The 14,195-nt window shown below is 47.1% G+C and overlaps 1 protein-coding gene across 2 annotated transcripts in view; it reads right to left on the bottom strand.

Moving 5' to 3' along the window:
* Rad51d (RAD51 paralog D) overlaps positions 1-14,195 on the bottom strand; it is an 18,246-nt gene extending 4,051 nt beyond the window's left edge. The window contains exons 1-8 of one of the 2 annotated variants that reach the window (XM_020185705.2): positions 13,917-14,195; positions 13,488-13,549; positions 13,216-13,334; positions 6,580-6,661; positions 6,216-6,350; positions 5,663-5,758; positions 3,025-3,115; positions 2,823-2,893 (exon numbers count right to left, since the gene is read on the bottom strand). In XM_020185705.2, coding sequence (XP_020041294.1) covers positions 2,823-2,893; positions 3,025-3,115; positions 5,663-5,758; positions 6,216-6,350; positions 6,580-6,661; positions 13,216-13,334; positions 13,488-13,549; positions 13,917-13,998 — 738 coding nt within the window. In that variant the 5' untranslated portion in view covers positions 13,999-14,195. The remainder of the gene's footprint in view (positions 1-2,822; positions 2,894-3,024; positions 3,116-5,662; positions 5,759-6,215; positions 6,351-6,579; positions 6,662-13,215; positions 13,335-13,487; positions 13,550-13,916) is intronic. The other variant, XM_020185712.2, reaches the window with a different exon arrangement.

Below are 14,195 nucleotides of genomic sequence, written 5' to 3'. Positions count from 1 at the left end.
TAATTAATTTTTTTAAATAAATGTATTCCTGACTCAGTGGTTATTTATACACTTAGGAGGAAATGATGTGAGCAGTACAGAGACTTAGGTAAAAACTGTAGTTTCTTCATCAATGACCTACACGTCCAAAGATCAAGAACTGGAGAGATCAGTATGGTACAGCAAGGATCAGCAAACCCTGGTCCACTGGCTAAATCTGATCCAAAAACTGTTTTGGTAAATCAAGAGATTTTTCGTTTTGTTTTTCTTTGACTTTTTTAGGGTTTTGTTAAGTCCTTTTTGGTTTTGTTTGTTTTTTTTTTTTTTTTTTTTTTTGAGACAGGGTTGCTAGCTATGTAGTACAGGTTGGTCTCCAACTCACTTTGTAACTCAGACTGGTCTGCCTCAGCCTCTCAAGTGCTAAAATTACAGGTGTGTGCTGCCATGCCCAGCTATAAGTCAAGTTTCAATGGAACATAATGTGGCCATTTGTTCATGTGCTGTCCCTTGGCTACCTTCATGCCACCCTGGCAGAGTTGAGTTGCCTATCTGGTCCTTTACAGAAAAAGTTTGCTGTTACAGCCACTGCAGTAGCTCCACAAAAAATAAAAAACAACATTATCATATGACCACCGGTTCCACTTCTGTATATTCACCCAAGCAGAACGAAAGTAGGATACAAAGAGAGATGTGGATACTCATGTTCAAAGCAACATTACTCTTAAGAGCCCAAAACTAGAACCCGAGCATCCATCAGTGGATGAATGGCCAAGCAAAATGTAGCCTATCCCTACAGTGCAATCATTCGGCCTTGTTTTTTTTTTTTTTGTGAGTGTGTGGTGCTAGGGATCAAACCCAGGGTCTTGCACTTGATGGGCAAGAGCTCTACCACTGAGCTACACCCCAGTGCTAATTCAGCCTTTAAAAAGAAGGAAGAGTAGAAATGGCTCAAACTTGGTACTGCAAAATAAACAAACAAACAAACAAACAAAAAAGGGAAATTCTGACACCTACTACAACACAGATGAGGACATTATGCTAAGAGAAATAAATCAGTCAAAAACAAAAGGCAAAATACCACGTTTCCACTTACATGAGGCATTTGAAGTAGTCAAAATTATGTAAAGTGAGTGGTATGCATAGGAAATTAATGTGAGTCAACTCCCTGTATAGCTATCCTTATCTCAACTAGCAAAAACCCTTGTTCCTTCCTATTATTGCTTATACTCTCTCTTCAACAAAATTAGAGATAAGGGCAAAATAGTTTCTGCCGGGTATTGAGGGAGTGGGGGGGAGAGAGAGGGGGCGGAGTGGGTGGTAAGGGAGGGAGTGGGGGCAAGGGGGAGAAATGACCCAAGCGTTGTACGCACATATGAATAATAAAACAATAAAGAAAAGAAAGTGAGTGGTAGTTGTCAGGGGCTGGGGGGGGAGGGGGAGGGAGGGTGCTTTTGGGGGAGGGGACTACTTAGGCACTCTACCACTTAAGCCAGTCCACCAGCCCTTTGTGTGTGTGTGTGTGTGTGTTGGGTATTTTTGAAATAGGATTTCAGGAACTATTTGCCCGGGCTGGCCTTCAATCTTGATCTTCCTGATCACAGTCTCCTGAGTAGCTAGGATAACAGGCATGAGTTACTGGCGCCCAGCAGGAGTAGTTATTTTTAATGGGCAAAGAGTTTTAGTTTTACAAGATAAAAAGAATATTGAGATGGATAGTGGTGAGGCTTGCCCAACATGATGAATATGTTTATCACCACTAAACTGTAGACCTAGAAAAGGCTAAGATAGTAAATGATATGTTCTGTGCATTTTACCATCATATAAAAATGGGAAGAAATATGTAGCTGCTAAGAATGATAATGATAATCTGCATAAAGAACCAGGTAGGGTGGTGTGTGCCTGTAATCCCAGCACTCAGGAGGCTGAGGCAGGAGGACCAAGAGCTTGAGATCACACGGTGAGACCTTGTCTCAAGAAATCTTGAAACAAAAACAAGGAAGAATCTATATAAGAACATGGCAAATGGATTGAGAAAGGAAGATATTTTTGTATTTTTTAAATGAGGTTAGTTTGGTTAGGAAGTTGGTGAAAAGCATAAGTACATATGCAGAGAAAAAAGACTTTCTGGAGATAAAATAATACAGTTCCTATGGCTGTGGAGACTGATGACAAATCTGAATCATATTTAGCTACTTAGCATGCAGAGTTTTAAAAAAACTGCTTCATAAGCAGAAAAGGCTACTTTAACAGTAAAAAGATTAATTTCTGTGAAGCTCTGGAAAGGAAAAGGCTATGGGAACAGAAAGACATTGGTTGCGTGGGAATGGGGGAACTTTCAGTGAGGTAATAAGATTGGATACACTGTTACCTGTTAGTCAAACTTCAAACAAGGACATAGTTACTCTACATAAATTATACCTCAATAAACCAGACTTAAAAGAAAAACCAGACAGTTGCAGCTCTCCATCACAGCCCAGACTCCAGCTGACCCAGGGAGGCTGTGCCATGTTCCTTTCCTAAAGGGCTACTCCGGAGCCAGGCACCGGTGTCTCATGTCTACAATCCTAGCTACTCAGGAGGCAGAGATCAGGAGAATCAAGGTTCAAAGCTAGCCTGGGCAAATAGTTCACCAGACCCTATTTCTGATAAACCCATCATAAAAAAAAGGCTGGTGAGTGAATCAAGTGGTAGAGCTCCTGCCTAGCAAACGTGAAGCCCTGTGTACAAGACCCAGTACTGGAAAAAAAAAAAAAGGAGGCTACTCTAGGGTTCCAAGCTGTCATTTAAGGATTTAAAGGAAACAGAGCTAGCTCTAACTAGAAATCAAGTTCTCAGTTCCTTACCACCACAGCCATGCCGAAGTCCCGGGCCAGGGTCTTCAGCTCCCGAGCCAGCTGCACCATCAAGGCCAGGCCTGGGGAAGGAGGAGCAGACAGGGAGGACAGCAGAGAACCAGGGACAGGCTGGTCAGAGACCAGACTCCAGAGCTGGGAGGTAAGGTTCCCCCCACCCTGCCCGGCCCTTAGGTTCTGCCACACCACTCACCTTCCCTCTGCTGACCTCCCATGAGTGGGGAGACCACCGCTGTGACCGAGTCCACAACCACCACCTTCACAATCCCTGAAGAACCCATTACCTGGAGGGATGGGGGAAGCAGGTACCTACCATGAACGGATGGTCTCTAGGGGGCGCCAGAACAAGCTTATGCCTCCATTAGAAGCTAGTCATAAACAATCTCCCCAGACCAGATACTGCACCTGCCTCAAGTGCAGCAAGGTCTCCCTCACCCATATGGTTGGGTGTTGTGAGGCCCATCTTTCCGGACTTATCCTCACCTCTCCTGCTTACTTCACCCCAAATTCCTAACTTCCTTTGTTGAAGACTGCAGCCTTCCCTCTACTTCATCTTCCTTCTAGATCTTGCCTCCAGGGCCTCCTCTCCCACAGCTACGATAGTTCCAAATAAAGACACTCTTTCTCTAAGAGTTCTGATGCTTTCTTTCAAACCATAATCTTGTGTCTGCATGCGTGTCAGTGTCCTCCTACTTTCTCTGGGCCCAAAATGTCACCCCGGCTTCCTTTCTTCTCTCCCTTCCTTCCTGTATCTGCATTCTGCTTCTATTCCATTTTTTCCACTGCCCATTAGCCAAGTCTTGGCTACTGGGCATTTTCTGCTCTGTCTGTTGCATTTCTCCCAGCTACCAGCTCTTGGTCTGTCACCAAATTGTCTGAGAGAGGATGGCAGGAAAGGGAGAAGCTAAAACCAAACTCAAGCTTAGATCCTTGCTGTCTCCACAGCAGGCTATTTGTAGTAGACAGACCCTAAGTGAACCCCATGGTCCCCACTTTCAGTTAGTCAAATTCTTCTTCTGGAGTGCAGGCAAGACATGTGACCTGCTTCTGGTGGATATGATGTCAAAAATGTTGGCATGTCACTTTTTTTGGTGCTGGGGACAGAACTCAGGGCCTCACACATGCTAATGCTTCTCAGTCATCCCCAGCCCTTCCCCTTCAGTCTCTTCATTAGGCTACATTATGTCACTTCCACGGCTACACTATGCTATAAAAGACTGGCTGTTACTATTTGCTGTCACTGTCCTGTTGGTCTTGAAGAAGCAAGTGGCCATGCTGTGAACTCCCTATAGAAAGGGTCAAAGGGCAGGAAAAGTGGGTGGCCTCCAGAAGCTGACAGCAGCCTCTGGCCAATGCCAGCCACTAGAAAATGCATTTATTCTACCAACAACCTGAGCAAACTTGTGAATAGATTCTTCCCCCGCTGAGACTTTGGATGAGAGCACAGCCCTGCCGACGCCTGGGTTACAGCCATAAGGATCCTACCCAGAGGACCCAGCTAAGTGAACCCAGGTTCTTGACCCATGGAAACTGTGAGACAGTAAATATGTGGATTTAAGCTCCAGAGTTTGTGCACTTGTTATGTAATAGTAGAAAATATACCATTTAATGGTCCTAAGGGGGTGTGTGTGTGCACATGTGCGTGTGTGTAGCATTCTGACATTCTGACCTGGAATTCAGAAATTTGGGTTCTTGGTTGTTCTAAATATGTGGATATCGTCTCTGCTTCTCGCTCTCCTCATCTGTAAAAATGAGAGGGTTGCATGGAACCTGCTTTACTTGTCTTCATGGTTCATTCAATACACTGGTGGGTTCTAACCAGCTATGGCTTCTGTGGTCAGTATCTGCTTACCTATTGCATGTTCTAAAGTTTGTGAAAGTTAACTTTCTTGATAGACCATTCTGGGTATACCCATGTCAGTTTGTGGCAAGAGAAAAAGTTTGAGATGAACTAAACTATTCTGTCTCTGAGATGTCTTTTAAATCTTGTCTAAGCATCTAGCAGAGTGTAGCACAGAATCAACCTAATGCTATTCAACACCCCACCTCTCACTTTCCTAGTTAACACAACTCTGAATATGTTCAGGTACTGGGTGGAAATCTCTTGTCTTCAAGGAAGGTGGTCCCAGCTCCTGGTACAAGAGTTGCATATAACTCAATTTTTGCCAACTAGGATTAGGGGTGTAGCTCAGTGGTAGACTGCTTGCCTAACATACACTGGCTCTGAATTCGATCCTGGGTACCATAGTTTTTTGTTTTGTTTTTAAATCTGGTCAACTAGATGTAAGGGGAAGAGGGAAGTCCATTAGTGGGCTAGTAGACTAGGTTTCTCGTCCTAAAAAAAAACATCTATCTCCCCCTAGCCTTAACATGGAGGATATGGGGACGTGTGAAGACAAGATGCTTGGGGCTATAACAGCCCCTTTGCAATCATGAGGGGAAGAGCAAGATGACCAGACATACAATCTAGTGCCCCGAGTCCACGGTCTTGCCAACCTCCAGACTCACATGAGGTAATGTGATGTCCCTGGGGTTCAAGTCTCTGTCAGACAGCCTCTATTACTTGCAGCTGAAAGTATTCCTAACTGATCTTAGTGAGGAATGCAGAGGTGAATACAACATAATCCTTGTCCTCAAGGGGCTCAGTGTGCAGTGTAGCAGGGATGGTGGACATGTAAACAATGCAGTATGTGAGTTAAGCACTGAAGAATTCCACCCATGGAGTGGCAAGCACAGCTGGGATCACCAGAATGCACATCTGTGTTTCCATACAAAGTGTGTCTTGGGAAACCTGCTGGGTAAAGCAGTGCAGGGCAGATCAGCAGACTCACCTGCTTGGCCACAGTATCTCGGAGGTCCTGCAGGACCTCCAGCATCTGGAAGATATCAAACACATGTGCCACCTGGATCCTCTGGAGAGCAGCTGCCTGAGGGTGTGAGAGGGAAGCAAGGGCTTGGATGAGATGGAGCAGAGGATGGAAGGAGGTGATGAAGAGAATTATAAGGCTGAGAAGGGAAAGAGACACTCAGACACAGGCATGAAGTTCCAAAAAGGCAAATGGGTTTTGTCTAATGGGGATGGCTGCTGAGATACGGCTTGATTAGTGATGTCTGCCGCAGGGAAGAAATGGGCTGGAAACACAAACGATGATTGTTTGCCACTCTGATTTAGGGTACTCAAGGAGTTGGAATGTTTCCTGAAAGCATCGTGGGTGGATGATGGTGTTAGCAGGAAAGGATGCAGCGAGAATGCAAGAAACATCAACAGGACTGCAGGTTTCACAACCAGAAGCCACCTAGATGACCCAAATTCCAGCAGTGTAAGGGACAGTGGGACCTTCTAGCATCAGCACCTCAAAGGAGCCTGCCTGTCCCACCCCTTACCTGTTCCTCTTCATCCTGGGTCATAGCCTGCAGTAGCTGGAGGAGGCGGGAGGCTGTCAGCCCTCCATTAGAATCAACATATAGGACATTCTGCTGCAGACTGTGGGTCATGTGTGCAGCCACGCAAAGGCATAACTGGAGAGAGATCAGGCATTGCGTGAACCTGAGCCCTTGGAGATGGAAGGTCTAGCATGGGGCTCCCCGTCACATCTTGCCCAGCTTCCAGTCACACAAACAGGCCAAGTCCAAGTCCACTTCTCATGTTTTCTGACCTCTGATCCCACAGGGACACAGGAGCTCCCCAGGGATCCAGGGCTATCCACCCACCTCTCCCAATCTTCCTGCCTGCTGGCTTCACATGTACCTGGGTTTTGCCGCTACCTGGTCCTCCTACAATTTCAGTCACTTCTCCAGTATAGAGACCAGCATCGAGAAGTTTATCCAGACTGATGATAGAAAAAGAGAAGAGAATCAACCAGGAAGTCAGGGGAACAGGGGAGGAGGGGGCGGCAGCAGTACAGTATCACCGCCAGGATTAATTAATACAGTCAAAAATAATCCCCAGCATTAGGGAGGCTGAGGCAGGAGGATCATGCATTTGAGGCCAGCCTGAGCTACACAACAAGACCCTGTCAAAATTTAAAAAGGGCTGAGGGTGCAGCTCAGTGGTGCAGTGCCTGCCTAGCATACATGATGACCTGGGTTTGGTCCTCAGCACTGAAAAAAAGATCACCTTTCCATGCAGGCCTTGGCTGCCCCATCCAAAGGCCTTCCTTTATTGTCCAGTTCAGCCCCTGTGGATTTACTTGCACCCTTCACCTTATCCCCTAAAGGTAACACTTGTTATGTAAGAGATAACACATTGCACACAGTGAGTTTCCTGCACTGTCAACCAGGCAACTAATGCTGGTGCTAGACAGAACTTAATCAGATAGCAGCACGGTTAATGTGCATAGTTACATGTGTATGTCATTTTCTCACATGTGTAGTTTGTAAACACCACAACCAAGACAGAACATGCTGCCTTTTAAAAGCCACAGCCCTCCCACCCACCCCTAACTCCTAACCCCTGGCACCCATGCATCTGTTCTCCTTCTCCATTATGTTATGGCAAGAACATTATACAAACAGAAGCATCCACTACAAAGTGACCTTTGTGATTGGCTTTTTTCACTCAGCATCATTCCCTAGAGAGCCAAGTTGTTGCATGCATAGAGAGATCATTCTTTTTTTTTTTTTTTAAATGGTGAGTAATATTCCATGCTGTGGACTCATCAGTTTGTGTGACCATTCATCCAGTGAAGAACATTTGGTGGTTGTTCCCAGTTTGGCCCTATTATGGCTAATACAGCTATAAGCATTTGTTTTTTTTTTCTTTTTTTGGAAGTATCGACGTTTGAACTCAGCACCTCATGCTTGCTAGGTAGCCACTCTACCACTTGAGCCACTCCACCTCCGTAAGGACTCAAGATTGCTTTTTTTTTTTTTTTCTGAGTGAACCTAAGTTTTCTTATCTCTGGGACAAATGCCCCAAACTAAAAATGCTGAATTGTATGTTAACCATATATTAATTTCATAAGAAAGGACCAAACTATTTTTCAGAGTGGCTAATACCATTTTACATTCACACCAGCAACACAATGCAATGAGTAATTCCATCTCTCCACATCCTCACCAGCATTTGGCATTATAAGCTACTTTTTTTCTTCTCTTTTTTTTTGTGGACTGGGGTTTGAACTCAAGGCCTATACCTTGAGCCACTCCACCAGCCCTTTATTGTGATGGGTTTTTTGAGATAAGGTCTCATGAACTATTTGCCCAGGGATGGCTTCAACCGAAATCCTCCTGATATCTGCCTCATGAGTAGCTAGGATTACAGGTGTGAGCCACCGGCATCTGGCCAATTTATCAATTTTTTTTTTTTTCCTTTTGCAGTACTATGGTCAAATATTATTAGCAGACTACACTTTTTGTTTCATGCCTAAGACCTTTGCCTGGTCATAGTTCCCAAAGATTTTCTTCTGTTTTGTCCCAAAAGTTAGATGAATTTATGTTTTCCATTTAAGTTCCCAATTCATTTTAATCGATTTCTGTATCAGGTGTGCTTTTCAGGTTTATTACTTTTACCTATGATGGCCAATAGTTCTAGCATTACTTGTTCAAAAAGCTATCTTTCTTCTTTGCTTCTGTATCTTTATTAAAATTTAACCATATGGGGGCCAGGCATGATGGTACATACCTATACCAGCTACTCAGGAAGCAGAGATCAGGAGGATCATGATTTGAAGCTAGCATGGGCAAAAAGTTAGTGAGACTCTCTCAAAAACAAGCCAGGAATGGTGGTACAAGTCTACAGTCCCAACTGCTCGGGAGGTTAAGGTAGGAAGATTAAGATCTGAGGCTGGCCAAGGCAAAGTGCAAGATCTTATAAAAAACAAAGCAAAAGCCAGGTGCCAGTTGCTCATGCCTGTAATCCTAGCTATTCAGGAGGCAGGCATCAGGAGGATCAAGGTTTGAAGCCAGCCTGGGCAAATAATTTTCAAGGCTCTATCCTGAAAAAACAAACCGGGGTTGGGGATTTAGCTCAGTGGAAGAGCACTTGCCTGGCAAGTGCAAGGCCCCGAGTTCGGTCCCTAGCACCGAAAAAAAAGGGAAAAAATAGAAAAAAAAAAAAGCAAAACAAAAAAGACAAAAAAAAAAACAAGGCAACTGAAAAAACAAACCACAAAAAAGAGCTGGTGGAGTAGCTCAAGTGGTAGAGCACCTGTCTAGCAAGCATGAGGCCCTGAGTTCAAACTTTAGTGCTACAAAAAAAAAAAAGAAAGAAATCTATAAACAAATCTGGGAAGACGTGATGTCTTCCCAGACATCAAGATTCTGTGTAGAATCTCCCAATCCCAGAACAAAGTGGGTCTCTCTTTATTTGGATCTTTGATCATGTTCATCAGCAATTTTTAATCTTCCACATACAAATCCTGTACTTGCTGTATTAGACTCACCAACGTATTTCATTTTCTTTGGAGCAACTGTAAGGTGCTGTTTTAATTTTGGTTTCCATGTATTCCTTGTGAGCATAGAGAAATAAATTGATTTTTATGTGCCAATCTTGTATCCTGTAATCTTGCTGAAGTCTCTTATTAGTTCTGGGAGTTTGTAATTATTTTTTATTTGCTTGTTTTTGTCTGTCACCCTCATCTGATAAGAGCCTGTACCTGTTTGGTCCCCAGTACCAGCACAATGCCTAACCCGCAGGAGATGCACAATAGCCTGACTTGTGAAATAAGGTTTAGAATGACTGTCGCTTTGCTTAGTTCCTGTACTGTGGAAGTCTTGGGATAACCCTCAAGACACAGTCAATTCTTAACCCAGTTCTGTCCTTGAACCAGCATGAAGCAGGTCATCACCCACCCTCCATGCCCTGCCCAGTGCAGGGGCCAAAGCTTCTATACCACAGCCTGACCAGGGCTGGCCACAAGCACCCCTTCCACACGCTGCAGCATCCTTCACAGCCTCCAGGCCTCTGGTGAGGTTCTGGAAGACTTTGTGACCTATCCGTGTAAGCCAAGCAGCACTCCCATCAATACCTCATCTATTTTAATTCCAGGGACCACAAGCTGCCACCAGTCAAAGGCTCTGGTTTGCGCTCCAGCCCTGTGGCTTCTTGGGATAACTGTGCTCACTCTGTGTATTGGGCTTAGTGGAGCTTCCACCCATCCTAACCCCCCTTCTTCCCCAAGATTTGAGAAGCCTAGTTCCCTGACAGCAGTGTTCATTCTGGTGGTTCTCCCAAGATGGCCCCCAGACCAGAGCATCAGCAACACTCAGGAATTGGTCAGAAATGCAAACTCTCAGCACACCTCTAAACACCTACTGAACAAGAACTCCAAGAGATCTTGATACCTGCCCAAGTTTGAGAACCATTAGGCTTCTCACTCTCACTCCTGAAGGTTTATGTTGTGGTTGTTGTTTTTTGTGTCTTTTTTCCAGATGGGATCTGGCCTTGAACTCCTGGGCTCAAGTGATCCTCCCACCTCAGCCTCTCCAGCAGCAGGGACTACAGACACATACCATGGAGCTCATCTCCCAGAATTTTTAAAAAGACATCTACATCAACAGTTCCCAAATGTGTCTATACACTGAAATCACCTGGGCAGGCATGGTGGCTTATGCCTGTAATCCTAGCTACTCAGAAGGCAAAGACTGGTAGGATCATGGTTTGAGGTCAGCCTGGACAAAAAGTTAGTGAGACCCCCATCTCAACAAATAAGCCAGGTATGGTGGTACATACCTGTAAATCCAGTTACACAGGAGGCAAAGGTAGGAGGATTATGGTCTGGGCCAGCCTCGGTGGGGGGAGGAAGGGAGAGGAAGGGAAGGGAGAGGAGGAAAGGCCCTGAGTTCAAATCCTGGTATCTCAAAAAAAAATTTTAAAAACCAAGAGAACAAAACAAAACCACTGAGGCCTGTGTCCCCATCACCAGGGAATGCTCATCAGCCTGCAGAAGGCACAGTTGGGGAATCTTTAAAAGTTCCCCAGGTGACTAACATGCAAACAACTGTGTGAACAGCTGACCTGGGCCAATAAAGTTAGAATCTGGAGAAGTGGGACCCAAGCATGTTTTCTTTTTAAGTTTCCCAGACAATTCAAACATGCAGCTGGGGTTGAATCGCTGGTGTTGCCTCTAGTCCAGAATCCACCATATTCTTGCCTATGAGGCGCAGCCTGCAATAGGTATTTCCAAGTCTGCCTCCCAGCCAACTGCTCACTGTTTCTACCCTGTCTCTCACTGCCCAGGACCTTCCTACCAATACAGCTCCCACCAATCTAACTCAACATATCAACACAGGCAGGGACCCAGCCGCCAATGCACAGAACACAAGGGATTTCTAGGAGTTATCCTTCAACTTTTCCTCTGGGCTGCCTTTCAGTCATTTTAACCATTCAGCCCAACATCACCTGAACGCCTCAGATTTCCTGAAGGCCTCGGTCCAAAATGAGGGGATCAGAGACAAACAAAGCTTTGGCCTGCCAGGAACCACCAATCTTCCCCAGCAAGACAGCTTTTTTTTTTTTTTTTGATGGGACTAGGATTTGAACTCAAGGCTCCATGCTTACAAAGCAGGTGCTCTACCACTTGAGCCACACTTCCAGCCCTTTTTATTTATTTATCTATTTATTTGGCAGTTCTGAGGTCTGAACTCAGGGACTCATGCTTGCTAGGCAGGTGCTCTACTGCTTGAGCCACTGCGCTAGGCTACTATACAGCTTTTTCCAAGGCAGGCCACATGCCCTGCAAAAATGCTCATTGCACATCAGCATTAATTTGGATTAATTGGGCATCAAACTTTTGGTGACAGAACCTGTCCCTTCCCTGAGTTTTAAAGTGCTAGCCATTAACTATCTAGCACGGAAGTCTAGAGACCAAGAAAGTCATCTTAGGTTCTTCACAACGACATTCCACCTGGTAGGATGGCTCTTCTCACATTTCTTCTCTCTGTCTCTTTTTTTTGGTGGTTCTGGGGTTTGAATCCAGATGCTTGTGCTTGCTAGGCAGACACTACCACTTGAGCCACACCCCTAGCTCATTTCTTCTTCATCATGCCTCCTACTCTCTCACCTACCCTAGATCAGCCCCACACCAGCACCCCTAGATTCCCTCCTTGGTGTCTTCAGCTCAGCTGTCCTGCATACCTCTACTCCAATGCCTGTAAGTCCACTTTTACAATGGCCTCCCACCTCAAGGGAGGCAATAGGGCAGACAAGTTAGAGTTATGTTCTCAGACATGACCTCCAGTGCTTGGTCTGCCATTCACCAGCTGCAGGACCTTGAGCAAATCATTTACCCAGAGTCCTGATTTCTTCATCTATAAAATGATAATTGCAACAGCAGTGCACTCACTCATTAGGGACTGTGAAGAACAAATGAAATAATGTACTTTGAAGGACTGAGTACAGTGCTGGTTCACAGGAAGCACTCGGTGAAACCTAACTGGTCCCTCAATGCCAAGGCCACCTCCTCCAGGGCTTTCTAGCATCACCGTGATCTCTCCCATAGTAAGCACAGCAGCTGCAATCTGGCCAGCTTCCCATGGGCTCCCTCTGCATGTTGGTTTCAGAAGCTCCCTAAACCCCAAGCCAATCTGCTTCCTGCTAAATATTCTCTCTTGGTGTTGCCTTCCTGTGTGCTTACACACCCCTCATATCCACCTTCTTTCCCACCAGGCTCCCTAGAAGTCACACTTAAGGGCAGGGCCCTTGCCTCACTCATATCTGTATCATCTGACACCCAGTAGGCACTCAGTGGCATTTGCTAAACCTCACATTGAGCACCCAGTAGGCACTCAGCCAGGGCTTGATGGATTACATGATGGATTACAAGCTCAGATCCCCAACCTGTGAAAGCAAGCATCATGCTGGATAAACCTTGCCAAGAGAATGTGTTAAGGAAACAGAAAGGACCAGACCACTCCAAAGACCTCTGTGATGGCAGCATCATTCATCGAACTGCCACAAACAGTCCAGGAGAGAGGTCAGCCTCAATTGGCTAGAAAACGCCAGTCATCTTCCATCTCTTTTCCAACCCAAATGATGTGGCATAGTGTAAGTAAGTGCTCCTTTTGGTGAGTCGTCTGTCCCCTACTGCTGCAGGTTGTAATGAAGCACCAGGTTCTGGGTCAGAAACCCAGGGGCTGCAGCCTCACCTCTGCCACTTGCTCCTTGCAGGCTAAAGCAAGGGGGGGACTAACAATCTCTAATCCCCAGTGTCAAGGGAGAGATTACCCATAACCCACAGGGTCTGCAGCGCTCAGCAGCCCTGCCCTGTTCTCTCTTGCCCTATCCTGAAGTGATATGGGAAACAGAGAAGACTGTTCTAGGACTGGAAGTCCTGAGCCTCTCCTTCCCGTGGTCCCATGCTGCCCTCTTCACACCTGAGCAATGTGGGCAGGAGCTGGAAAGTCCTCCTGCCTATCACCTTCCTCCCCAAGCACTCGTACAAACCTCCCAATGCCGGTGGACAGGATGGCAGTGGAGGTCTTCACTTCCTCATAGACGTCGGCGCCATTCAAGGGGAAAGCTGAGAACTGGGCCAGCAGCACCCGCCTCAGGGCGACCAGGGCCTGCCAAAGGGGGCTGGCACTCAGGCTCCAGATCCACCAGGCCGCTGGGCGTCCCAGGTCTCCCGCGCGCCCTCTTATGCACCCCGGGGGACTCTATGCTCTTAGGGATGGGCACTGGAAGACACCAGGGGCGCGTGCAGACCGCGAGCTCACCTTATAGGACAAGCCACACTTCTGGGCGACCTCCTCCAGGTCTGCAGCTGCCAGATCCACCACTGAAAACAAAACACGTGGAGCCGATGAGCACCGCGGGCAGCCTGGGCTTCCCACGCTTGATTTTTCCTCCTCTGTGAGACAGGGGACAGCATCCATTCTACCTCGAAGCAGGCAGGCTCAGGGGCCCTTGTGAAACCACAGCTGCGGGACCGTCGGTCCACGCTGCCCTCATCGCACCTGAGCTCTGGGGACTAGAGCATGGCGTGGCGCCTGGGGGCGCACAGTGGGGTCCTACCCCGACCCCTCGCTTGGCCTCCCGCGCTCCCCAACTCCCCCAGCCTCCCCAAGAGGGTGTGGAAGCTCAGGAGGGGACTGGCCGAGCAGACGCGAGGGAAGAGAAGCTCCCCAGCGCGCCCACGCGGTCACCTGTCCTGATCCCGCCGCTCCTCAGAAGCTGGACCATCTCCTCGGTGAGGCCCGGGCACAGTCCGGCCTTCAGCACCCCCATGTTCCCTGCAGGCCCGGACCAGCCCTGGGCGGGCTCGGGGGCTGCCAGTCACTTAGGCATCCGCCGGGCCTCGCCAGACGCCCCTCCACGCCCCTTTCTGGGAAGGGCCGGCGCACGCTGGCCACTTGCAGGGGGGAGGGAGGGCGCCGCCCTCCCGGAACCCGCGGATCGGGGGCGCGCAGGGGCCGCCTGCCTTG

Source organism: Castor canadensis, chromosome 11 (assembly GCF_047511655.1).
Source record: "Castor canadensis chromosome 11, mCasCan1.hap1v2, whole genome shotgun sequence".
In the NCBI taxonomy this organism is placed as follows: Eukaryota; Metazoa; Chordata; class Mammalia; order Rodentia; family Castoridae; genus Castor; species Castor canadensis.
Note: the sequence above shows the minus strand (reverse complement) of the source record. Positions and strands in the feature narration are given on the sequence as shown.